The 24812-nt window shown below is 33.8% G+C and overlaps 1 protein-coding gene across 1 annotated transcript in view; it reads right to left on the bottom strand.

The window, feature by feature from the left end:
- The window catches only part of PAPPA (pappalysin 1), a 263111-nt gene that overhangs the window by 104096 nt on the left and 134203 nt on the right, over positions 1-24812 (bottom strand). The window contains exon 10 of the mRNA XM_074292900.1: positions 6355-6548. Within this exon, the coding sequence (XP_074149001.1) occupies positions 6355-6548 (194 nt within the window). The remainder of the gene's footprint in view (positions 1-6354; positions 6549-24812) is intronic.

The raw sequence follows: 24812 nt of genomic DNA, 5'->3' as shown, positions 1-24812 counted from the left end.
TCATCTTCCTCTGAAAACTACTTTCTATTTACTTGGGTATATTTTATATCTATAAGTGATTCATGTTATTTCCCCCCAGTAGAATGGAAATTCTTTCAATGAAGAAACTATTGTTTCTGTCTTTATATCTCTAGCATTTAATATATTGTCTGGCACATAATAGATAATACATGCTTGAGAATTATATCAACGAATGGTAGGACTGAAGTCTCCCTAGGTTGAAAAGTATGAAAACTCCCTAGTACCTATAAGGAAGTTGTAGTGCCCACCCCTGATTGATATACTAATGGACTCTTTTCCATATTCTGCTTTTGTGCCGTGTATGCATTTTTTTTGTGTCATACACATAAAGAACATGGTGTACCAGTCTCTAGTACTTACTGTATTCTTTCCCTAGATGACTTACATGTGTACTTTCCAAAAAAATATTCTAAAACCACGGGAAGAAAACAAATCCCTAAAGTGTTGGGGAAAACTACTTGGGATTGCCTCTGCCATTTCATTGTATTTTTCCTTCTCTCTTCTCTTCTCACATGGCATGAGGAAAGAGTTGCTCCCTTAAGTTAGTGAGCTTACTAGGAAGAAGAAAGGATGAATGTAGAAATGGGAAGAATTGTTCTCATAAAGTCATGCCCTACATTTTACACTTTGAATTATAATTTCCTTTCTATAATGAAGACATATGATATATGTTCCATGTCAAATTATGCTCACCTTTTTTGGAAGCTGCACTCATTGAGTTATTCCATCAATGAATAAGTCTTGGATGGGCTGGGCTCAGACATAGCTGGACTGAGAATTAAATAGGAAAAAGAAGGGCTGGGGTAGGGTTGTCTTAAGGAAATTGCACACCATGGATGATGATAGCAAAGTATCCATTGCCACAGAATAAAATTAATCACAAAAATCACAAATATTCCACTATGACTACATGACTATGAATTATAGAATGCTATGATATCAGAAGTCATAAAATCTCAAAGGCAATGAAAAAAACAGTTATGGGTATTATTAATAATGACTTGGACATGAGAAGAGTTATAAAATGCATCATCTTAGCCATATATGCCTGGGAAGGAAGGAATGGATGATGAATAAACATCCAGAGTGCTATAATGGTATCTATGAAATATTATTGAAGAACAAAAAGCAAAGGAAAGCTTCTGGTACTAATACCATATTTAGATATAAATACCTTATCTAGCAATCCAGGACCTAGTTAAGAACTAGGAAACTGGCAGTAAAAATCAATGTCAAAAAGCAATTTCCCATTAATAAGACTTGGAGGTATCAATATCTGGAGATATTGACAGCTGTCTTTCTGGATCTCCTCAATTCAGTAAGTTGAATTATCCTATTTCAATTTCCATTAATAGTGTCTAATTCTGTTGTCTAGACTAAATTTATAGAGCAAGTTGATTATCTCATTGTCTGATCATCCATACAACATGATACACTGGACAAACCACTGGATTTGAAGTTGGAGGATCTGGGTTCAAATTCAAGCCCTACTAATTATATTACTTCTGGAAAGACATGTCATACTTTTAAGCCTTACTTCTTTCAACTGTAAAGGGAGGGAGTTGAAATTGATGATCCCTTTGATCTCTTATAGTTAACTATATGATTCTCATGTATTAAAAAAAATTCCACTCATTTATTCACTATCTCTAAGGCAGAGAGTGAATTAAAAAAATAAATTTGTATGGCTGTATTTTAACTTGATGGGTTTCCTTTGCAATTCTACTTTATTTGATCGACTTAAAAACATTTTCCAAGAAAGGGTTAATAAGTGTCATCAGACTATAAAAGAATCCCTGACATAAAAATAGTTTAAAAACTCTGACTAATGCTAATTTTATAAGGAGGGAAATAATTGGTTAAGAGGAAATAAGCACTGATAATGTGGCCTAACAAAATCATAGACTCAGAGGCGAAAAAACTTTGGAGATCATCTAGCTAGTCCAGTCCTCTAGCATTATAGATGAAGACATGAGGGTTGGAAGAGATAGCAATTGCTCAAAATTACAAAGGTAATAATTAGGAGAGCCAAAATTTTAATCCATTTGCTCCAGTTCCAAGATTATTGATAAATGTAATCTCTTTGAGATATATTACCTCCCTGTTCCATCTCTGATAACACAAGAGTTGTTTGGTGGATAATTTTGGCACTTTTTGATATAAAGTACAAGAAAAAAAAATCACAAAATCACAAAATCTCAGAGTTGGAAAGGACATCAGAGGCTTCCTAGCACAAAGTGTCAAAAACAAAAACAAGATTTGGTCTTTGTAATATTTAAAACAAATGTTTTCTGAATTTCTAAAATAAAATACTTTATTCATTTTCATTTTTTATTTGATTTTGATTAGGAGAAGGAGTAAGTCAAAGTATTTTGATAATGTCTGCCTATACTTAAAAGAGCAGAAATGGCTTGCTTGAGATAAACAATTAAAATGATAATAGAGTCAGGGGTAGAACTCAGGTCTTCTCATTAGAATTATAGGGCTCTTTCCACTCTGCACACTACTTCCTTTGATAGTATGAGTATATATACTATACTTTGTTAATAGCCAAAATTCTTTTGGAGCCAAGTCTGGTATTGTGTAATAAGGCAAAACCACTGGCTTTAGTGTTAGAGAATCAAGCTCCAAATCTCACCTCTACTACTTTTGTGATCTTAGTAGTCAGTCCACTGAAAATAGTATGATGTCTTGCTGTTAGAGGACTAGAGTTCAAATCTCATCTCTTATATTACTATAGTGGTAATTAACTATTGATCTCTTTAAGGATCAATTTTCTTACCTTCAAAGAGAGTTGGATTAAATGACTATTGATTTCCCTCCCACCTCTAAATCTATGATCTTAAGTCACTTAACTTTTCTGGGACTGTGTTCTCATCTGTAAAATGAGGAGGTTCTTCACTAGGTGATCTCCAAGCTGAGTCATATCATATGATCTTTACATTCTGATATGTTAGAGTGTGTGTGTGTGTGTGTGTGTTTGTGTGTGTGTGTGTGTGTGTGTGTGTGTGTGTGTGTGTGTGTATGTGCATATGTCTGTCTCCCTGTTTTAGCAGGCTGGCTCTGAATGAAGTTCTGGAGTGTTTATTTCTAAAATCAGTCTTGTGACCTTAATCAGTTGGTGCTCTTAGCCTCAGTGTTCCCTAGGAATAGGTAAGCATCATTGCTTTAGTTTCAAATAAAATAGTCTAATTTTCCATCAAAATTTATGATTAATATAGATATATAGACATAGCTATGTTTATACATGCATTACACATGTATGGATTTGGACACATATAAAGTGAAAAATACCTAGAATTTCAAATTTCTATCCCTATTGAAACATTAGATGCACTTCAACAGGAGGAGAAAAATGATGTCACAGAATATAAAAGAACACAACATTGAATGGTGCAGAGAAAATTATACATTACCTTTAAATATACAGGTCAAATTTCATCACAACAAACTAACCTGAAAAAAAAAAAAACTTCCAACAATTGTTCACATTATAACTTCCTTAAAAGAAACTTCCTAGGTATCAAGGGTAGTCATTCCTGCTTACTAAAGGGTGCTGAGTCCTTTAAAATCCTTGATAGTCATCCTGGGGTGAGATATATTGACTAAAATACCATGTCATATAAATCTCACTTAAGTCACTTCTCTATGGGCCTCAGTTTTTTCTGCCTTGAAATGAAGAGATTAAAACATGATTTGTTCTAAGATCCCTTCCAAGTCTAATACTTTATATTCTAATTGAATATTGTAAAGCTTCTTCCAGCTCTTGAGTTCCAATAGTCTATATTTTAGGATACTTCTGGTTTTTTAATTCTGTGAAGTGTTATACTATGAAACTGCCTGAAAATCAGTATTCCCACCAATGTAGAGATATATAGACCCATAGGTTCAATGCTTACAAGGGATCTCAATCATCTAGCGAAACCACCCCCCCCATTTTACAAATGAGAAAACCAAGGCTGGGGAGGTTAGCTAACTTAAGGTGACCCAATTAGAGGCAGGATTTTTAACTCAGGTTTTCTGACTCTAGATTCATTGCCCTTTCCACTATACTCCAGCATGTAGCACAGTGTCTAGCATATCATCATAGATGCTTAATAAATGTTTGTTGATTGATTAAATGCACTAGTTGATTTCCCAGTGTGAATGAAGAAGTTGCTATTAAAAACTACAAGCAACTGTCTCTTTCTAAAGAATTCAATACTCTTTTTTTATTGCTTCTATTAACATTTATATTTGAGAACTAGGAAAGAAAGAAAAATGTTCATTCAATTGAATTATTCAGTGTAATAAATATCATTCCAATGAAGCCTATGATGTCATTTTATCATGAGTTTAGATATAATTTTGTTACAGATTTTACTTTTAGTTAAAAGTGTTGTAATGAGAACTGTCCAACAGAGGAAGCAGAAACATTTTCCAAAACAGAGGATTATAATTACATACTATAAAATAGATATATATATATATATATATATATATATATATATATATATCTGAAAAAAAAAGAACAGAAATGTTCTTGAATTTGATAATTCAATGTCTAAATAGCAAACAATAAATGCTATTCCAATAAACAAAGCAAGCCAGAATCTCACAACACACACACACACACACACACACACACACACAATTCATCACCAATTTGAATATTTGAATATCAAATTTAAGCGTTCTCTGGAAAGGTTGGGTGCCCTGTCAGATAATCGAAGAGGAGGTGTCAGTCTTGCCCTTGATTATTGTTCAAGATGATTAGAAGAGGCTAAGAGGTTAATTTTCACCCTGTCAGGGCTTCTGGTTATGATGCTGAGAGCTAGATGGATAAAATGGGAGGCATTGTAAGCTGACTTACCTAACAAGAGATTCAAATGGATATTTACTACTTTCCCATCTACCCTCCAGATTCTCCTACCCCTCTACCCACAACCCAGAAACTTTCAGAAAGAGCTTTTTTGTTGTTGTTTCAGAATCTTCCTGTGAATTGGACTCTCCCCCCTACCAAAAAAAAAAAAAAAAAAAAAAAAAAAAAGCTATTTTTGCTGGGTGAATAACTTAAGAAGGCTTTTGAACAATTATCTGATTAATTCCATCATATTAACAGATGGGAAAAATTGAGGTCTATAGAAAGAAAGTGATTTGCCTATGGTCAAAAAGGCATATACATGAGAAAAAGAGAACAGAAATGTTCTTGAACTCAACAATTCAGTGTCAAATAGTAAAAAACAAAACAAAACCAAAAATAATGACAACAAAAAACCCCTATCCCGATAAACAATGCAAGCCATTATCTCACAACACACACACACACACACACACACACACACACACACACTTCATCAAATTTACCCCTTAATATCAGTTTGAAGTGCTCTCTGAAAAAGTTGGATGCTCCATCAAATAATGGAGGAGGTGTCAGTTTTGTCCTTGATTATTGTACCAGATGATTAAAGGAGGTTAAGGGGGTATCAGGGACTGGACTTAAGTCTTCCAATTACTACTCTGGGGCTTTTCTCATAGACCTACTCTATCATCCTCAAATAAATGTACTTAGAAATGCAAAGCATATGCACAAGAAAAGTTGACTAACATATACATATTAGGGATCAAATGGAGAGGAAAAACAATTAAGTCCTTTGAGTTATATCCAAGGAGAGATCACTTGGGGCTAATGCATTCAGAGAAGCCTCCATAGAAGTAGAAGCACACAACCGGGTGTAGAAGTCTGCATTGCAAAGAAGATAGGATCATTACATTATGTAATGATCACAGGATTTAGTATTAGAAGGGACTTTAGAGGTCATCTAGTCCACCTCCTTACTTTATAGTATAGTATAGTATAGTATAGTATAGTATAGTATAGTATAGTATAGTATAGTATAGTATAGTATAGTATAACAAAACAGAATACTAGCCTTGCCCAAGTGTACATGGGTCATAACCAGCAGAACCAAGAGTCTAAATCTTTCCATCACTCCCTGACTGCCTTTGAGGAAAATGGAGATAGGAGGAGAGAGAGGAACTGTTTGAGCAGAGATCACTGGGGCAGGAAAGTCTATAATTACATAGATTAGGATTTTTTTTTTTTAAAAGGTAGTCTTGGGGTATTAACGAACAGCTTTAGAAATTAAGATTCACTTTATGAAATCTGCATAATTAGAAGAAAATTTGCTTTACAAAATCATCATAATAATAACTTTTTTGTACCAAAGAGTAACTTAAAGAATCATTCATTTAAAGAGACTTACAATAGAACTACTGTCCTGAAAGAGAGCAAACCTCTATCAATAAAGACAAGAGCTTTTGTAGGCTTGATTTTAGCTTCTTGTCTCTTACCTGGGATGCAGCTGGCTGGCCAATGATGACCCAACCTGGACACTTCTGGTCCTGATGAGAGACAGAAGCATTAGATGCCCACTGATCCAGGAAACCTTTTGGTGTATAAACTCCACAGTCTTTAATGCTGGTCTTTTGTTCAAACTCTTCACATACCCCATCTCCATCATGAAAATAACATCGGCTGGGCTCATCTGCAAAAGGTAGACAAATGGAAGGGGGAAAGCATGTAGGAATCTTTCTCAGTTGTTTGCTTGATTTATCTCATTTAAGAAAATGACAGGAATCCTTAGAATCAAAACATCTAAAAGTTGGAAAGAGAGACCTTGTGAGATCCTTTCTAATTTTTGTCTAAAACAGGAATATTTTTCTGTAACATTTTTAAGGAAACTGTCATCCAGAATGCATTTGAAAATGATACAGAAGGCATGAATTTGGACAATGGCAATTTTTAGAAAGCACCTCTAAATACTGAGTTTAAAATTTTGTCTCCCTATACTTTCTACCTATTGCTCCAAATTTCTGCTCTCAATAGCCAATCAAAATAACTTTAATCCCTCTTTCACATAATGAATCTTCAGATATTTGAAGCTGTCAAGTATTCATGATCCCTTTCCAAAAATACTTGAATGTTTTATGATATCCTTATTCTGATCTTAAATTCACAAAAAGAGCAATTCTATATACATAGCAGAACACACAAGACATTATGTTAACAGCATGTATTTCTATTTTGAGCTTCTTGTTAAAAACAAACATTATTATTACACACACTGCTTTCAAAACTGTCCAGTTTATCTGCTTCTTTCTGAATTTTTGTATTTTTTGGGTAGACATATATACATGTATGTGTATATACACAAATACACATATACACACAATTGTATATGTATGTATATATGTCTGCACCTTAAGGGCATCACCTTTCAAGGAGATAGATTTATCCATCACAAGTCCTCTGGAGACAGATTTAGTTTAGTATTGTACTTATTACAATTCTTAAGGCTTTCAAAGTTGTTTTCTTTTACTCTCCTTGTCCTTATAAAAACTGTTGTTTTGATTCTGTTCCTTTCACTTTGCCTCGGTTCATACCACAGAGGATTTTCAGTGATTGTTTCTTTCATCATTTCTTACAGTATAATAACATTCTATTATCTCCACATACTACAATTTGTTCAACCATTCTCCAATTGATGGGGCACCTCCTTGGATCCAGTTTCTTTTTTCCCCCTTTCTCCTTTTTCCCCCTTTAATCCCTTCCCTACTCTTTTAAATGATACTCATATAACATGATTGTAAGTTCCTTGACAAGCAAAAGACATATTTTAAGTTCCCACACAGGACTTTTTTTTTTTTTAATATAATACAGTTATATGGTGGGATGGTTGGGAAATGAAGTTGGTTATTTGTGTATTTTGGATAATTGAGGGTAAAAATTCATTTTTTTTCATAATGTTTCAGGTCATTCAAGAGCAAGCAGGAGTTTCATACTGTTGGAGGAATAGTTGAATACATTTGCCCCTACATGCTGGGCTATAATTCTGATATACTTTTATACATCTTAGAATTTCTGAGTTGCGATGATACCTTCCACATAGTAGAACCTATGTATTTTTCTACTACATTTCAGCTCAAACAAAAAATAAATATTGAAAATAATTATAATGACATATTCCAAAAACAGAATGGATGACATTTACAAAAGATTATGATACTGAATTGATTCCAGGGATTACAATTATATTGTAATAATAACCATATTGATAAGGATGGAATGATTTTTACTAAGCTTAATAATTAGGTAGCACAATGGCAAGTATTGCCTTGAGTCATAAGTAGACAACAAGATACTGCCTACTCAGAAAAAGTCCATAAAAGAGAAAGAAATAAGCTTTATATAGTAAAATATACAATGATTCTAGAATTGACAGACCTGAGTTCAAAGTCTATCCCCAACTACTTCCTATTCACCAGACATTGAAGAAATTATATCCCTTCTCTGGGTCTTAGTTTTCTCACCTTTAAAATGAAAGATTTGAACCAGAAACTACCTGTGGTTCATACGGTCATAGACATAGAGCATCTACTCCAATCCTCTCATTTTATACATGGGTAAATGAAGCGCAGAATGTCACAGCTAATAAGTATCAGAGATGAGATTTGAATCTAGGGCTTCTTGGTTCTAAGTCTAGCATTTGATTCACCACACAATACTTCCTTCCAGGTCCAAGCTTTCTGATCCTAATAAGATTTGTGTTCTTAAGATCACTAACTATCAGCAAAATAAGAGTCACTGAATGTAATGTCAGATGAATTTTGAGTCCTTTCCAACTTCCTCAGGCCCCTGTTTACTTCTATAAACAGTTTATACAGTGAAATACCATCACAAGAGCCAGAATAAATCAATTCATTATAATTCAATTATTTAATGATGGGCTATTTCCAGCTGGAGACTCCAGTGACCAATAACATGCCTGAGGGAAAAAGGCTGGACTGATGACAGAAATATGATCTGTGTCTCTGTAGCATACATCTCTCATGGTATGGAGCCAACTTACATATGATAAAAATGGAATCTCATCTAATCATGACCATCTGTAACGTCATTCCTCCTCATATTCTTTTTGCTTTTTTTAATTTAAAAAAGTTCCTCCCTCAAGAATGGTTCTACACATCATTTCCTGGGCATCTCTCTTCCCTAAGACAATGGAATGGGATTGTATTTTTGGCAGGTGAATTAGCAGGACTCCCTTTCAATTATGGATCACTGACTGGATATGAAATCATTAGAATTGTAAAAATAGGAAGAGAGCATTAGATGAAACCTACAGTTAGTCCTTAAGCCAAAAGGTATCCTGGCATTATAGAGGAGAGGGATGGTGCTGCAGTAAGTAGACAATCAAAATTTAAGAGATTTGACTAATCATGTCATTTTCTTGGTACTCAAGCTTTCATGAAATGGGGACAATAATACTTGCCCTGGCTACTTTATAAGTATGTTGTGAGGATTAAATGATATCTAATTCATATGAAGTGTTTTGTAATCTTTAAAAATGCTCAAGACCAGTTCTCTATCTTATTCATAGTAATATCAACAGCAATGATGATTATAGGGATGGTGAAGATGAAAATATATGAGAAAGAGTTATATAAAATATTATATTAATGCATGGTATTCCTGTTAGAGTCAGTGGAAAAGTCAATGATAGATGCCTTTGTTGATCAATCATTTCAATCATGTCCAACTCTTTGTAATCTCTTTTGGGGTTTTGGCAAAGATACTAGGGAAATTTGCCATTTCCTTCTCCATCTCATTTTATAGATGAGGAAATGAGGCACACAGGGATAAGTGACTTATCCAGGGTCACAGAGTTAATAAAGCATTTGGGCTCAAATTTAAATTCAAAGAGATAAGACTTCCTAACTCCAAACTGGGCATTCTATCCACTACACCACCAAGCTCTCCTGACTAATATTCCAAAAGTATTGAGAAAAGTGGGTTCAAATCCTGTTTATATCACTTATCAACTGTGAACTTGGGAAATCTATTCTTCTTTATAGGCTTCAGTTTCCCCATCTGTAATAGGAAAAGTCTTAACCAGATGATCTATATAGTTCCTTCTAACTCTAATATTTTGTAATTCCATAATTTAAATATCTTAATTCCAGAAGCATAAAGCATGTACTGAATGTTACCAGATGGTCCAGCTCTGGAGTAAACATTATCTTTAGATCTTCCCTTCCCACTTTAGTGGTAAAGAGGAGAGTTCAAATCATTCTGGGCATGCTGACACACTGGGTCATATATCTTCGTAAGCATAGACTCCCAGGCTACTATTTTTGTGTAAAAACACACATTTGTCCTAAACATAAAAGAGGGAGTGGGGCAAGTCGAGCAATACATTGATCTTCTCATATTCCTGTAGTATAGTCAAATTTCAAAGAACAGTACTAAAGAGTATGTGGCTACCCACAATAGGAATTAAAAGTATTCAAGCACAAGCTGTAGGAAACCCTCCCTATACTCTAAACTCTTCTCCTACCCGGCCAAACATCAGGGGTCTATTTGAATGAAAGAAGAAGCAAATTTGTGAAAAGCTTATCACTCCCTCCCTGCTTACATATCCTCAGATTCATGATGTCTAGGATAACAGGGTTTCTTATGTTGTTATTTGAGCCAAAGGCCTCCTCCCTCCCCTAATATAGTGGTAAGATCCTATGATAGGTATAAATAAAGCCTCAGATCTACTCTAGTCAGATGCCTCAATTAATTTTCACATGAAAAGGAAATCTCTGATTTCTATAATCTGTGTGTGTGTGTGTGTGTGTGTGTGTGTGTGTATGATAAAGAGAAAGAATTTGTATTTTATGTGTATCAGTTTTCATGCACATGCTGGTGTGAGTGTATGCATATGTACACATACACAGACCTGGTTTTTTTACAGACCTGTGATTTCATTAGTGTAGGGAATTCCCAATGTAGAAATTCCTTTGCAATTCATAGTTTGAGAGTGTTGCCTGAGGCACCAATAGGTTAAATGACTTGCTTAGAATCATGCAGTGGCTTTGTGTCCAAGGCAGGCCTTGAATCCCAACTCAGAGGCCAGCTGTCTATCCTCTACATCACACTGAATCTCACAGAATTTTTACAGAGGCTAATTTTCTTCATGCCTAAGACCCCAATAAATCTGTCTGCTTAGAGTCAGTAGAGTCTGAGGGAGGAAGAAAACAGAGAGACAGAGCTTTCTGAACTTCATGGAGATTATCCACTTCACTGCCAAGATCTTGTTGAGTACGCCTGCTGGAGGTCCCTTCTCTAAACAAGACCCTATTACCTACATAGCTCTCCCCTCCATTCTTGCTTGCTACTATTGACCCAGGGATTATTAGTTGTATGTGTCCAGCCCCATGAGGGATTCACTCCTTTCAAAAGCTGGGGTGAAAATGAAAAAAATGTGTTAGAAACCACAGGGGAAGCTTTTAATTTATTTTTATAATTTACATCTTAACCTCCCTCACTTTCAAAGCTCTGTTTCTGCAAAGGGCACACCATCTTTCTATTTAAGGATAAAACACAAACTGTAATTTATCCTGGTATTTCAAAAGACATCAGAGTATGCACATTAATCTACTGTCTTGTTTTACAAATGGGGAAATGATGGCTAAAGGACATGAAGTCATTGGACCAATACCACACAGCTAATAAATGTGATTCACGGGATTTAAATTCAGATCCTTTGAAGACAATCAATATTCTTTCTTCTTGAACATATACCTTCTTTTCTAATGAAGATTTGCTGAATTTAGTTTCATTCTATGGAATTTAGTTTTATTCACTGGATATTTATGAAACATCTAGAAACAGTTGCATTCATAAAATTTCAGAGTAGGAAAGGACTTTAGAGAGCTACTATAATCCTTTCATTTTACAGATAAGGATCTGAAGAGAAACTGAGGACTTTACTGACTTGTCCAAGGAGTCAGAACTTGAATCACCACCTCCTGACTCTTCCTCTAAAGCTCTTCTCATTCTAGTTCAATTACTACTTTGTGCTTAGCAAGGTCCTCCTTTGTTATGTAAAGGCATTTTATAGGAATACCTCAGAATTGTAATTTGGCTTATAAATTGTTCACACAATGGGATCCCAATAAGCTCCTGTATTTTTATCAAAGCTATGTTAATTTCCATTGTGAACTGGGAGTCAAGACTTATATGTTTTAGTTCCAATTTTGTGTGACCTTAAGCAAGTAATTTCCATTTTCTGGATTTTATTTTTCTGGTCTTTAAAATAAGAAGTTTGGTCTAGATGACCTCTACGGTTCTTTCCAACTCTGTTATTCTCTGAGAAGGATTCCTAGGGAGGGGAAGGAGAGTGGAAAGAACTGCACCTTTGGAGTCAGAAGACTCCAAACAAAGGTGGAAAATCCTTCTTCTGTCATTCATTCCTAGTTCCAAGGAGTTCATATAAAAACAGACAGTGTCTAATAGCTTAATGTCATGATTTCATCCAGAAATCTCAATGCTCTCATTTCTATTTTATCAATGAAAGACAAATCTCTTTTTTGGCTCTACTCCTGTCCATTTAGTTGAGGATTTAAGAGAACTCCACTTTTGTTTAACAGAATTGATAGGAGTGTGGTGGTAATAAATAATTGTCTCTTCTCTTGTTGAACCAAAATCTGCCAATGTTCCCAATATTCCCGTCAGATAATCACAGACTTGCTGCAAATGGTCTAATAAGGAGGATGCCTATTTTCCTCATTTTTTATTTAAAATTCAAGTGTGTCATATGGCAAGTCAAAAATATTTCAGTCTTCATTTTCAAAAACCTAAGCAAGGGTGAAAATCATTACCCCATTTTAAAGCTGGAAAAACTTAAGCCTCAGGGACAATCATATTAAAAATAAAATCTAGGATTTGTGTGGGGATTCTAAGTTCTATGATTTAATTATCATTTGTTGAGAATATGTTATAACTTTTTTCACATAAAGTAAGAGGCTGAATTTGTAGTCTCTGTCATTCCACCTTCAGAATTCTATAATCCTAAAATGGTCCTCATGGTTGTAAACTTTGCAGCTATGTATTATACCTCTCTGTTCATTCCAAAGGATCATTTAGAAACAGTATCACAAAGATTGTCTAGTATAACCCTCTCATTTTACAGATGAGGAATCTAAGATTCAAAGAGATTAAGTGTGATTTTATTCAAGACCGCAGCAAAGTCAGTATTCAAACCCAGGTCTTTGAACTTAAAATATCTTTTCCATGGTAGCATGCCAATAATTATTTAGAAATAATCTAATGGTGGAGAAATAGTTAGGTTATCAGTTTTTATCAAGTGAGTATGGGGACAAATTCATGTTATTGAAAAGCTAATCTAAAACAATTTATTAATCATTGACTTATCTAGTTATTCTAATTATTTATCTTTAATGTAATATTCTAATTACCCTCTTTCCATCACTCTTCCCTTTTCAAAGATCTTTTTTATTTGACTATTTAACTAACTTCAATTTAGATTTTCATCAGGACTGGTAATTTTAAATTGCCCTGAAACCAAGTAGCAAGTGGTCATATTCCAAACTAGACAAAGGCAAAAATAGCCAAGGGCTGAGGATATGCCAAGTACAATGGAAAAAGTCAAAAGAGGAATATGTCCCGTTCTCTCAAGAAGAAGGTGTAAGAGACTGCTGAAGGTTTTGGAACCCATGCTAGCAATTGGCAACTCCCATTTAGAAGATCTTTTAACTCAGATACAGCCTGGAGAAGGGTTAGTTAATGCAACATCCTGTTATCTTAAAAAAACCAGCAATGTTGCTAGAAATCTCTGGTTTCAGTATTCTCAATAATCACTGGGATGAAAAATGAGGGGGGAAGGATATTGTCTTGAAAACTACAAGGACTGCCAAAAGTTTGGCCCATTGAGAAATGTGATTACCTATAGAAGGAAAGATGAGAGCTCTTTATTTTACAAGAGTGATGAATCTGCAAGTTAGCCAAAAGCAGACAAATAGCACATGGACCATGAGCAATATTATCTAACTTATGGTATAGACTACATACTTGAATTGGACTTTAATCTTAAGGCTATTTATTAAAGTATTGATGACACATACCTACTATAGCTTCCCATCGTCAACTTAAATATCATCTGATTAGGAATAAGTAATTTTCTTTAGCATGATGACCTCTATCTATCAATAGCTATCTATTTCTCTATCTATATAGTTATCTGTGTATCTAAATAAATATGTATACCATATACATATATACATATACATACATGTATGTATGTGTCTATATATTTTCCTCTCCTCTCCCAGATCAGACAAAAGAAATAGTATTTTTAAGTTCAGCTGTTAGTCTAGGGATAGTTCCAATCATAACAAGCTTTATACCACATAAGTATTCACTCATCCAAGTTTTAAAAAAAGAAAAGAAAAAAAAAAAGGACAAAAATGCATGAACTTGGCGTCCAAGTAACAGATTCTTGGAGCAAGGCAGATGGGATAACTTAACCCCTAACAATTTGTAATAATCTATGTAGTAATTGTTCCATGGTAGATAGATTGGTGTGGAACTCTTCAGGATGAAAATATTCTGACCCTATAGTGTCTGTCTTCAAAGGTTTGATTTTCATTCCAGACTATTGATCTCACTCAGTAATTCTTATAACTAGGAAGAGCATCTTGTTAATCCTTGCTGTTAGATCAGCATAAATGGAACACTGAAGGCAAGAAATAGATGACTTGTCACATACCTTTAAGTTTACTATAAGCTTTATGTACAGCATAAAAGTCTGAAGTCAGGAGAGTCTATTGACTTTAGAAAGGTTACACTAGTTTCCATATCTTTCATTGATTCAGACAGATCTCAACAAAGGGAATCACTTTTCCTGCTCCATAAAGTGGATCTCTAATCAGTGATAAAGATTTTAGGATAAGTAAGCCTATGTGTCTCTTGTACTTTTAAAATCTCACAGAAGAATATTAGAATGTTTATGCTAATTCCTTGAAACCATCTTATAATTTCTGTTTTTCATAACATGATATGATGGGAAGCAAAGAAGACTGACTTTATACCAATTTCAACTTTGAAAGTAATTTTAGTGGATTTTCAGTGAAGACATTAATTAAATATGTACAATAAAAACATGGGATGGAAAGGACATTAGAATGAAATAATATAAAATATCAGAATCACAAGGGATCTTAAGACATGGAATGTTAGGTAATACATCTTAGAACATTAGAGCCAGAATTGACCTTATTTGAACTTTTTCCATTTAAAGACAATGAAATATGCCCACAGAGTTGCAATCGAGTTAATGACAGAGTCAGGATAACAACTTTGGACTTGTGTTTGAGAAGAATTAATTTCCACTATACTATGTTGAGGTAAGTTATAAATCTAAATTTATATTAAAATATTAAAATTAATTCTTGTAAAATATTTGGAAAACATGTTTTTAAAAATAAAATTTTATTAATTTTCCTTGCATCATCAAATTTCTTTCAGAAAAGCATATCTTCCTAAAGTTGTTTTTTATTTATGTAGCTTTGTTTCTTTCAAAGAATTAGAAAATTATGCAAACTTTTCTGGATAAGATGAAATATATTATGTTAGGATTTAATAGAGTGCTTTGAAAATCTTATCAATTTATATGAATTTTGATTCAAATCCTAATTCTGCCATTTACCAATTTTGTAACTTAGATACATAACTTCTCCTTTGGCTCAATAAATTGTATGCTGGACATAAAATCAGACCTATCTTGATTATATCCTGCCTCTGAAATTTACCAGTGAAGTGAATTCGGGTAAATCATGTAACATCTCTGAATCTAAGCTTCCTTATCTAGAAAATGAGGAAGTTGGACTAGATGACCACTGAGATTCCAGTCAGCTCTAAATTTATAATCCTTCAAACCGAAGCAACATAAAGCTAATTGACTGGCTAATCACTAAAGGTGCGGTTAGTTTGAACATTCTATGTTATAAACTTCACTTGCCAGGTTTACAATACTAAGCAAATGAGCGGAATGTTACTACAAAGTTCTGATGATTTTCCTTAGACCTTCCCCTTTTCCTGGCCCAGTCCTATTCCTCCCTACTCTTGGCCCCATGTTCCCCCTGCCCCTTCCACACACACACACCCACATACATTGTCTGATGATTAAAAAAAAAAGTAGTAAACAACATGCTATTTAACTGAAATCTGAAGATACCAAGGAACTGGGAGATATCTTAAAAGCAAGCAGAAACAAGGGTTAAAGAAAATGTAAAAAAGAAAAAAAAAAAAAAAAACCTTAGATATATAAGCAAGAAATAACAAAGTGAGATTTAGCTGGAGACATAAACTAATAAACAGTCTTCCTCCTCTTCCCCCCCAAAAAAAAAAGAAATGAGTAAAAAACACAGATATTTAGGGGGTATGCCCAAATGGAAACTGCTAAAAAACAGAGATTCAAGAATGACAAGAGATAATAAATTATAAATAATATGCTCACAATGTTATCTCATTGAAAAGGGAAAATGAAAAGTAATATTTCAAGCATTATACAAAATTTTAGTCCCCTTTCTGCTACTAAGGCATATGACATTGTGTCACTTCCCTAGTATGGACCTTAGTTTATTTAAAAAAAAAAAAAAGAGACAGAGAAATAGGGATAATAAAAATGTTATGCATCTAATTTATATTTCAGAGCAGGAGTGGGAATGAGGTTTATAGCACTCTTTAACTTCCTATGTTTTTGATTTTTTATTTTATTTTAGTCTATTCCTTTGATTTTGTAGACTTAAAGGACTCCTAGGGAGGAAACTCTACTTATCCATACAGTGTTCCCTAATTTGCATTCTTAAACTGTTTCATGTAGTACAGTGATTTAAGTAACTTGCCTGTAGTCACATTGCTAGTAGTCAAATTCTTAAGTCCTTTCTGGGTCTGGCATTCTACATTAGAATAGTCTATGACAGAAATTACCTTATAGCTATGACATTCAATGTTCTGTATTCTTATACTTCCAAGATTTATTCTAGTTTTAATACTGTATGATATCAATTTTCTTTCATTTCTGACATTCTATGTTCTGTTTTTAATTGTTCTAGGGTTTTTCTAGTTCTAACATTCTATGCCATTATAATTGAAGCTCATCAAATTAATATTAAATATGTAGAAAACTGTGATAAGATACACATACATATGGAGAGAAAGATAAAATACAAGTGTTTATGTGCACTGCTTTAAGGAGACTTCATCTATGTAGAAACTTCCTCCAGTGCAGATCTTCTGAAATTAGGCTTTGAGTTCCCAAGAGAAAAAGAAGATAAATGATTTGCTTATAGTTAGGTTGCTAGTATGTTTCAAAGACAGGATTTGAACTCAGTTTTTCATAATAAAAAGACTGGTCCCCAGTACACTATTTTAGCTATATCTCCTATGTCTATGCACCACAAAAATGAGGAGGGAGACACATACACACACAAAAAGAGGAAGACAGAGACAGAAACAGAGACAGAGACAGCTATAGAGACACAGACAAAGACAGTGACAGAGAGACAGAGACACACAAAGAAGTTAAAATAAATTGAAAATCAGTGAAATGTCATTTCTCAATGCATAATTGGAAAATATTTTGAGGAGTTATATTTTTATAACTAGGTGAGATTCTTATTAGAATATTTCTTAGACGGTCCCTTCTGATCATTAGATGAGTCAGGCTCCCACATAAAAAGTAAGTCAGTTACCCTAACTTGATACAGGTGCTCAGACTAAGGTGACCACAGTATGGTTGTTCCCAGTAGGGTTCATGTAAAGAAACCCTGTATAGCTTCACATTCTACCCTTTCTAGCCAATGATTGGTCTGGACTTCCTTAAAGATTGATAATCTTCTGCCATCCTACTTATACATGGTTAAGTTTTCTCACTGCTATAATATTAACGACGCCCTTGGTCACCAAGATAGGAGAGACATCCTAAAACAGTGGAAGCTGTGACACACTGTGGAGTTATAATTTGGTGAGTTCCTTTTATCTCATCTGTCTGGTTACTCTTGGAAACTTTTTTTTTTTTTTTTTTTTTTTTTTTTGCAACTGGTTAGTATCTATTTGAATTCAGATGTCCTTAAATGGCTAGGTGGTCTTGTTTTCTTTTCTCTATCAATATATGTGAGTATGTTTTTATCTTTCCAGTCAAATATTGTAAGAAAGGGGGAAAAGAAGAAAAGGTAGAATGAGGGAAATAATGAGAGAAACAAAAAGACTCAAATTCTAAGGGTTAAAGTTTAAGGGGAAAATGAAAAAAAAAATTTTTTTTGATAGGCACTTCAAAAAGCCTGACCTTCATTCAAATGTTTTTAAACAAAGCCTAGAGTTTTGGGGCATTACATATGGAAAAGTTCTCTTCTGATTGATTACTGAGAATTTCAATGCAACCAATACCATGATTCTCAACAATAGTCATTTGAAGCCATTGATTATTAGATAAAGCTGGAAGAGTTATTTGTTCATTGTTTATACTCAATGCTCTGCAAACTAGACTACCAGTTAGATATTCACTGAACCTAAAAAGTTCTCTCTTGCCTCTCTATATTCTCTTGAGCTGTTCTGTGCTTAAAATATATATTCATCTCATATTCATTTGTAACACTTATTTTCCTTCAAGGCTCAGCAATTGTACAGTCTTCTCTGAAAGCTTCTTTATTATTTTCACTGAAAGTCAATCCTCTCTTCACATATTCTTGTTACTTTGTCTGGATCTTCCCTCAACACTATCTTCCTCTCTCCCCTACAACCAGTCTCAATATTATCTTGTACTTGTATGTCTATGTAGATGGTGAATTCCTACCAGCATCCTTAGAAAAGCATAGGTCATAAACTTTATTAGTTTTCATCTTTAAAAAACCTATTTATATACATATATATTAATACTTCTCTCTCTCTCTCTGTCTCTGTCTCTGTCTCTCTCTGTCTCTGTCTCTCTCTGTCTGTGTCTCTGTCTCTCTCTCTGTCTCTCTCTCTGTCTCTCTCTCTGTCTCTCTCTCTCTCTCTCTCTCTCTCTCTCTCTCTCTCTCTCTCTCTCTCTCTCTCTCTCTCTCTCTCTCTCTCTCCACACAGATACAAACATATCTAGTACTTAGCAAAGAACCTCATGTTATCCTTATGTTTTGCAAAGGATCTGTGATTTCATATGGGGAACTTCTCATGTGAGGACCCCTCCACCAGAATATTGAAAGCATTCTATGACTTAGCAGATTACAGGATCCTAGATTTAGAACTGGAAGGCCAATTCCTCATTTTATAGATGCAGAAACTGAATCAGAGAGAAATTAAGTGACTACTTAGTCAATAAGTGGTAGAATCAAGATTTGAATTCAGATCCTATGATTCCAAATTCCATATTCTTTCCACTGAATTAAATAATGGGGTTTTGCTAGAGGATACTTGAAGTTGAGTCCATCCCCATATGGTTCTACCTCAAGTAAGTGTCAGAGATGTTACTAGAACAATACCTATTTACTATATCTAGTTGTTGCTACTGCCTTAAGCATTTTAGGTATCTAATGTATGATGTTGCTTAATTGACTTCATTCATCAATCAGTTTTTTCATTTGTTGGTTCAACAAAATTATATTGAATAGTTTTGTGCTTGAGCTATGGAGGACACACACCAAAAAAACATGTCCTGTATAGAGATTAGAAGCCCATAATGTGGGTAAGATACAATCCACAAAATTCAGGGAATAGCTCTATCACTAAGCTATTCAGGAACCAAATTAGAAAACTTTAAAAGATTCCCCCCGCCAAAGGTCTGGGCTTGAATCAATTTATTTTTACTTTCCAGGTATTCAGCAAATCTTTTGCCTGAGCACTTTGGTAAAGAGAAGTAAGATTTTGGCAGTAACTAGGGCACTCATTGTTTGGGACTGAAAATTGTGTGAGAGTTCAGGTTCTATTATTCTGCTAGTATAGCAGGTGGCTTCATCGAATTTTTACATAAGATTTTAAGACATAAAACATCACTTAAAACAACTTCCAATAAGTTTATGAATGAGAAACCTGAAACCCAGAGATCATACAAGTACTAAGTAACTAAATAAAATCAAACTGGAATCCCCTGATTCCAAATCCAATGCTTTTTCTTTAATAGTGCACAAAACAAAGCTCACTCCACCAAAGCATACTTTTTAGATTGTTCAGAGTTAAGGAAAATATATGAGATTCTTTTGATCCAATTTTTTTTTTAATGTAGTCATGGAGAAGGAGTAAGGAAGCATAATCAACATATGTTGATTGACAAATGCCTATATATATGGGATAATGTCCATGAGGAATTTCTAAAACAATTGAGGATGCTTAAATATTATTTTTTCATAGCAAAGGTTGTCACAGTTGACAGTAAGTTAACATGAGATTCTTACACTAAAAGGATTGGTTTGCTTGTCCTAAATTGATTAAATACTCCATTTTCTTTAGGGATTGTAGTGAAAAGGACTGGCTTTGTGTCTTAATAGCTATAAAATTAGTATTTTTTTTTCAAATCTCAAAATATTTTGGGTTTCTCATGTATATACCAGGAGTTGTCTTGAATCACAAAACATTTTATTCTAGTCTTCTGTCTTATGCAAGAAACCTCTATCCAATGTCTCTGAAAGAACATCCTATAAAGCTTCTGCTGAAGTACTTCTAATTCAAAGGAATTCACTCTTTTACAAAGTCCCTCTATTGGACAATCCTAATTTGTTTAAAGAAAACATTCCTCATTTTGAGCTGAAATTTGTTTCCCTGTAATTAATTATCACTCCTCAATCAATTCTAGCTTTGCATCAGGAGCTTCATAAAACATATTTGTGCTCTCTTTTACATAACAGCTCTTCAGAGATAATTGAGGATAGCTATCCCTATCTTTAATCATCCCAAAAATCTTCTTTTCCAAACTAAAGATCCTCAATTCCCTATATCTCCCTTCCAGCCAAACTAATTTGATATTGCTCTCTTCTAGAAATTTCCAGTTCAACCACAGTGAGTTAGAGCATCACTAAATTTGTCTTCTACACTCCCTGCTTAGGAACACATTAGATTTAGAGAAGATAATAACAAAAAGTAATGAGATTTAGAAGTAAAATCCAACTTTTCTATTTTCTATTTATAATATCATTTTCACTTTGATAGATTACCTAAGTCTGATTCTTAGATTAAATCAAATTTTATAAAAATTAGCTGATGGTAATTGAAAGATTTGCAGCATTTAATTCAGTCTTATGGAAAATTTCAGTATGGACTTTTAACTGGTCTTGAGAGTAAACCTTAGGAACAGGTTTTTGTTTTTTTTGTTTTTCGCGGTTGGAGAGGGAGGGAAAAAAAAAAAAAGAACAAAAATATGTTTAAAGTTTTTTTTTTTTTTTTTTTTTTTTTTTTTAATCATACTAGAAGGAAAAGATTATTTCACTTAGAAAAAGTTAATCAGCTTAACACACCACTTCCAACATCACCCTTCGGTGAAAAAAACAAACAGAAAACAGACCTTTCAAAACACACACCATTGCTTTATAGGATAGAAGTTAAATTCCTAAATCTGGTGTTTAGAGCTTTCTACGATCTGATCCCATTTTACCTAAACAACTTCATTTCCAGTCATGTTGGTGTTCTCAATGTCTCCCACACACACTTTGTTATTTCCACTAGCATGTTTTTTACTTATCTTGTCTCTAGCTTCCTTTGCCTAAACTCCTCTCTCCTATTTGAATCTTGCCACCTTTCCTGGGCAGCTTTCCTTGATCTCTTTAGCACATGGTGATCTGTCCCTCTTCCTTAATCCCTTTGATGGTTGTTCTGTCATGTCTGACTCTTTCTGACCCCATTTTAGGGTAGATACTGGAGTATCTAGGCAAAGACAGTGGAGTAGTTTGCCATTTCCTTCTCCAGCTCATTTTTACAGATGAAGAACTAAGACAAATAGGGTTAAGTGGGCCCAGGGTCACAGATAGTAAGGTCTGAGGCTGGATTTGAATTCATCAAGAGGAGTCTTCCTGATTCCAAGCCCAGTGATCTATTCGTTGTAGCACTGGCAGTCCAGTCCCTAATTCCTTTAGGACTTGTTATCTTGAACATTTATTGCAACTTATCATCTGCTGCCTTATATGGTAGTTATCTTTTCAGTGTATATGCCTTGTAATCTAGATAGATAGATAATCTATATATAGACATATATAAACTATACTATATTCTGAATACTATCCTTATCATAACAACCATAGGTATTTTACACTGTCACAAACAACAATAACTGCCATTTCTACTATATTTCAAAAGTATAGAGTTCTAAGGTGTTTCAAAAGCATAAAGCACTTTTCCTTCCCACATTACCACCATGAAGAAGGAAACATAAGGATTACTTACTATCAAAAATTTTAGCTCAAACAATGAAACTCTTGAACATGCAATTTTTTAAGTGTCAGAATTATCATTTGAATCCAGGTCATAGAAACAGGGGGAATTTCTATTAGGAAAAAAAAAAAAAAACAAAACACCTTAAGGATTAAAATTTTTCTTTTTTTGTAGATGAGGAAAGTAAGGCTCAGAAAGGGTGAGAATACTTTGAATACAATGAATACTTAATACATAATTGTGTTGAGTTGCCAATAGTCAGGGTTGGACAGTTAGCAACTGGTAGGACCAGGATTTACACTGAGATCATCCAATTTCAAGAATAATAAAACTGCTTTTTATAAAGTATGTTAAGACCTGCAAAACACTTTCCTCCTAATAACAGTGAAATAGATATCAAAAATATCATTATACTCATTTTACAAATGGAAATAAAATATCTTTCTATGAATCACTTTGATAGTGGCAGTACTAGGTTTTCAGCCTTAAATCCAGTGGTTTTTCTGCCATATGATTCTATCTTCTCATAAGCATTCGTAGAGGATCATTTAGACTTGTAAGGGTCTTGAGTCAAGAGAAGTTATGTGATATGTCCAACGTCACACAGATATTAAGCAGCAGTCAGAATTTGAGCTCAAGTTCTCAAAACAATAGGTAGCACTCTTTTCACTGTACCACATTCAATCCATACCAATTAATTGATCATCTTAATTTTTATCTTTTTGAATGATTATTGTAAATATTTGTGATAAAGAAATCTTACAATTTCAATGACAGTGATAAGATCTTCTTTCAAAAATGGCTAAATGTCTCCAGATCAACTTCATGTTAAAGAAGATATTGATCATTATTCAGTCAGTAAGGCTAGCCTGAAGCCTTGGTAAATGAGAATGAAAGACATTTAAATAAATGAAAGTGCTAAGGGGATTTAGTACAACTTGGCTTTAAGTCAAAGGGAGGGCTGGTAAGTGAGGTAAGTGAGAGTTCTGGGGGTCTTTAGGTTAATGAAGCTTCTAATCAATATCAGTATTTACTAGCTGTGGGGACTAAGAGTACAGGATGTCTTTAGTCAATAAGGATACTGAGTGATTAGATCATGTTAGTTCTGAGTATCTTAAACTCATTGAAGGTGCAAGTTGTTTAGGTTAATGAAGGGGCTAATTATCTGGAGCAACCAAAATGCCAAGTATTTTCACATCATTGAGGATATTAGGCACCTTTAAGATAATAAGATTTCTGGATATTTTCTAGTCAGTGAGAATACTAAATAACTACATCAATTTAGGGTATAAATATTGTAAAAGAAATATGAGCTTAAAACATTTAATTGAGAAAGGATTGCCAATATCAAAGGAATATAGTTTCTCTTAGTGTTGCTATGGAAGTAGAGTGGAGGGGAGGGAATAAATGAGTGAAATTATTTCTCATTTTGTGAAAGTATGACCCATTCATCAGTTGATTTTAAGAATATTACTCAGTAGCCTAAAATTTTAAAAAGAGGAATGATATTAGGACCATATCCCTCACTCAATATTGCAATTTACTTCAGGTCAGTTAATTTCTTTGTATTATACAGCTCATCCATATAATTTGTTTTTTATCCAAGCTTTACATCCTTAAACTAATCTTTAAAAAATAAGGGTAGAGAGCTGAGACTGGATATAATATATAGTTAGAAGATGTAAGGTATGAAAAAAACCTAAAGGCAGTTTCTAACTGCTGCAATTGATGAGAAAATGCTTGAATCCTTTAAAGTTAAGCATAGCAAATGGATAAACTGTTCTAAAAATGAATGAATGCGGTAGACACCAAAAAAGCATCCAAAGAAATATATTAATTTTTGCTAAATGAATTAAAACCAGGAAAACAATACATACTGTTTACAATAAATGTAAATAGAGTATTAGCAAAATAAATGAAAATGAATGCTATAAAATCATAATGGTCAAGAATATGAGAAAGTACCCTAGTTTGTTTCCCTTAAAAAGGAAAGACACTAGGTTGTGTAACATTATATATAAGAGTTTTTTGATGTGCTGATTTATTTTACTAAACTTTTCCCTTCTTCCTCCCCCCCATCCCTTTTAGTATGAGACAAATCTTTAGATGAGATACATTGAAAAATGTAGATGACATAAAATAATAGATTAAAAAAAATAATAAAGCTAAGGGAATGTTGTGGATTTTAACTGGAACCCACTACATGCTAAGGAACAGAAACTAGCTAGTGTGAAAGGGACATCTGATGAAAACTTTAGCAAAAGAATTGTTTCTTCTGAGTTCCAACATGAGCAAAACCCAAACAAGATAATTTCATAGAAATTGAAAGAACAGAGAGAAAAGGCAGAAAGTAGAATGTTAAAATTTAAAAAAAATATATGCATTTGAGTATAGAAAGTAGAATATGAGTTGGAAAGAGAGTTCATCTAAGAGAAGAAAATGGGGCACAGGGAGGAAAATGACTTGCCCACAGACTTATATGAATTAAATACACAGACAAAGTCAGAACCCAAATATATTGAAGCTCAATGCATTTTCAACTATATTTGGCTATCTCCCTACTACTGTCTTA

The sequence above is a fragment of the Sminthopsis crassicaudata genome, chromosome 2, assembly GCF_048593235.1.
Source record: "Sminthopsis crassicaudata isolate SCR6 chromosome 2, ASM4859323v1, whole genome shotgun sequence".
In the NCBI taxonomy this organism is placed as follows: Eukaryota; Metazoa; Chordata; class Mammalia; order Dasyuromorphia; family Dasyuridae; genus Sminthopsis; species Sminthopsis crassicaudata.
Note: the sequence above shows the minus strand (reverse complement) of the source record. Positions and strands in the feature narration are given on the sequence as shown.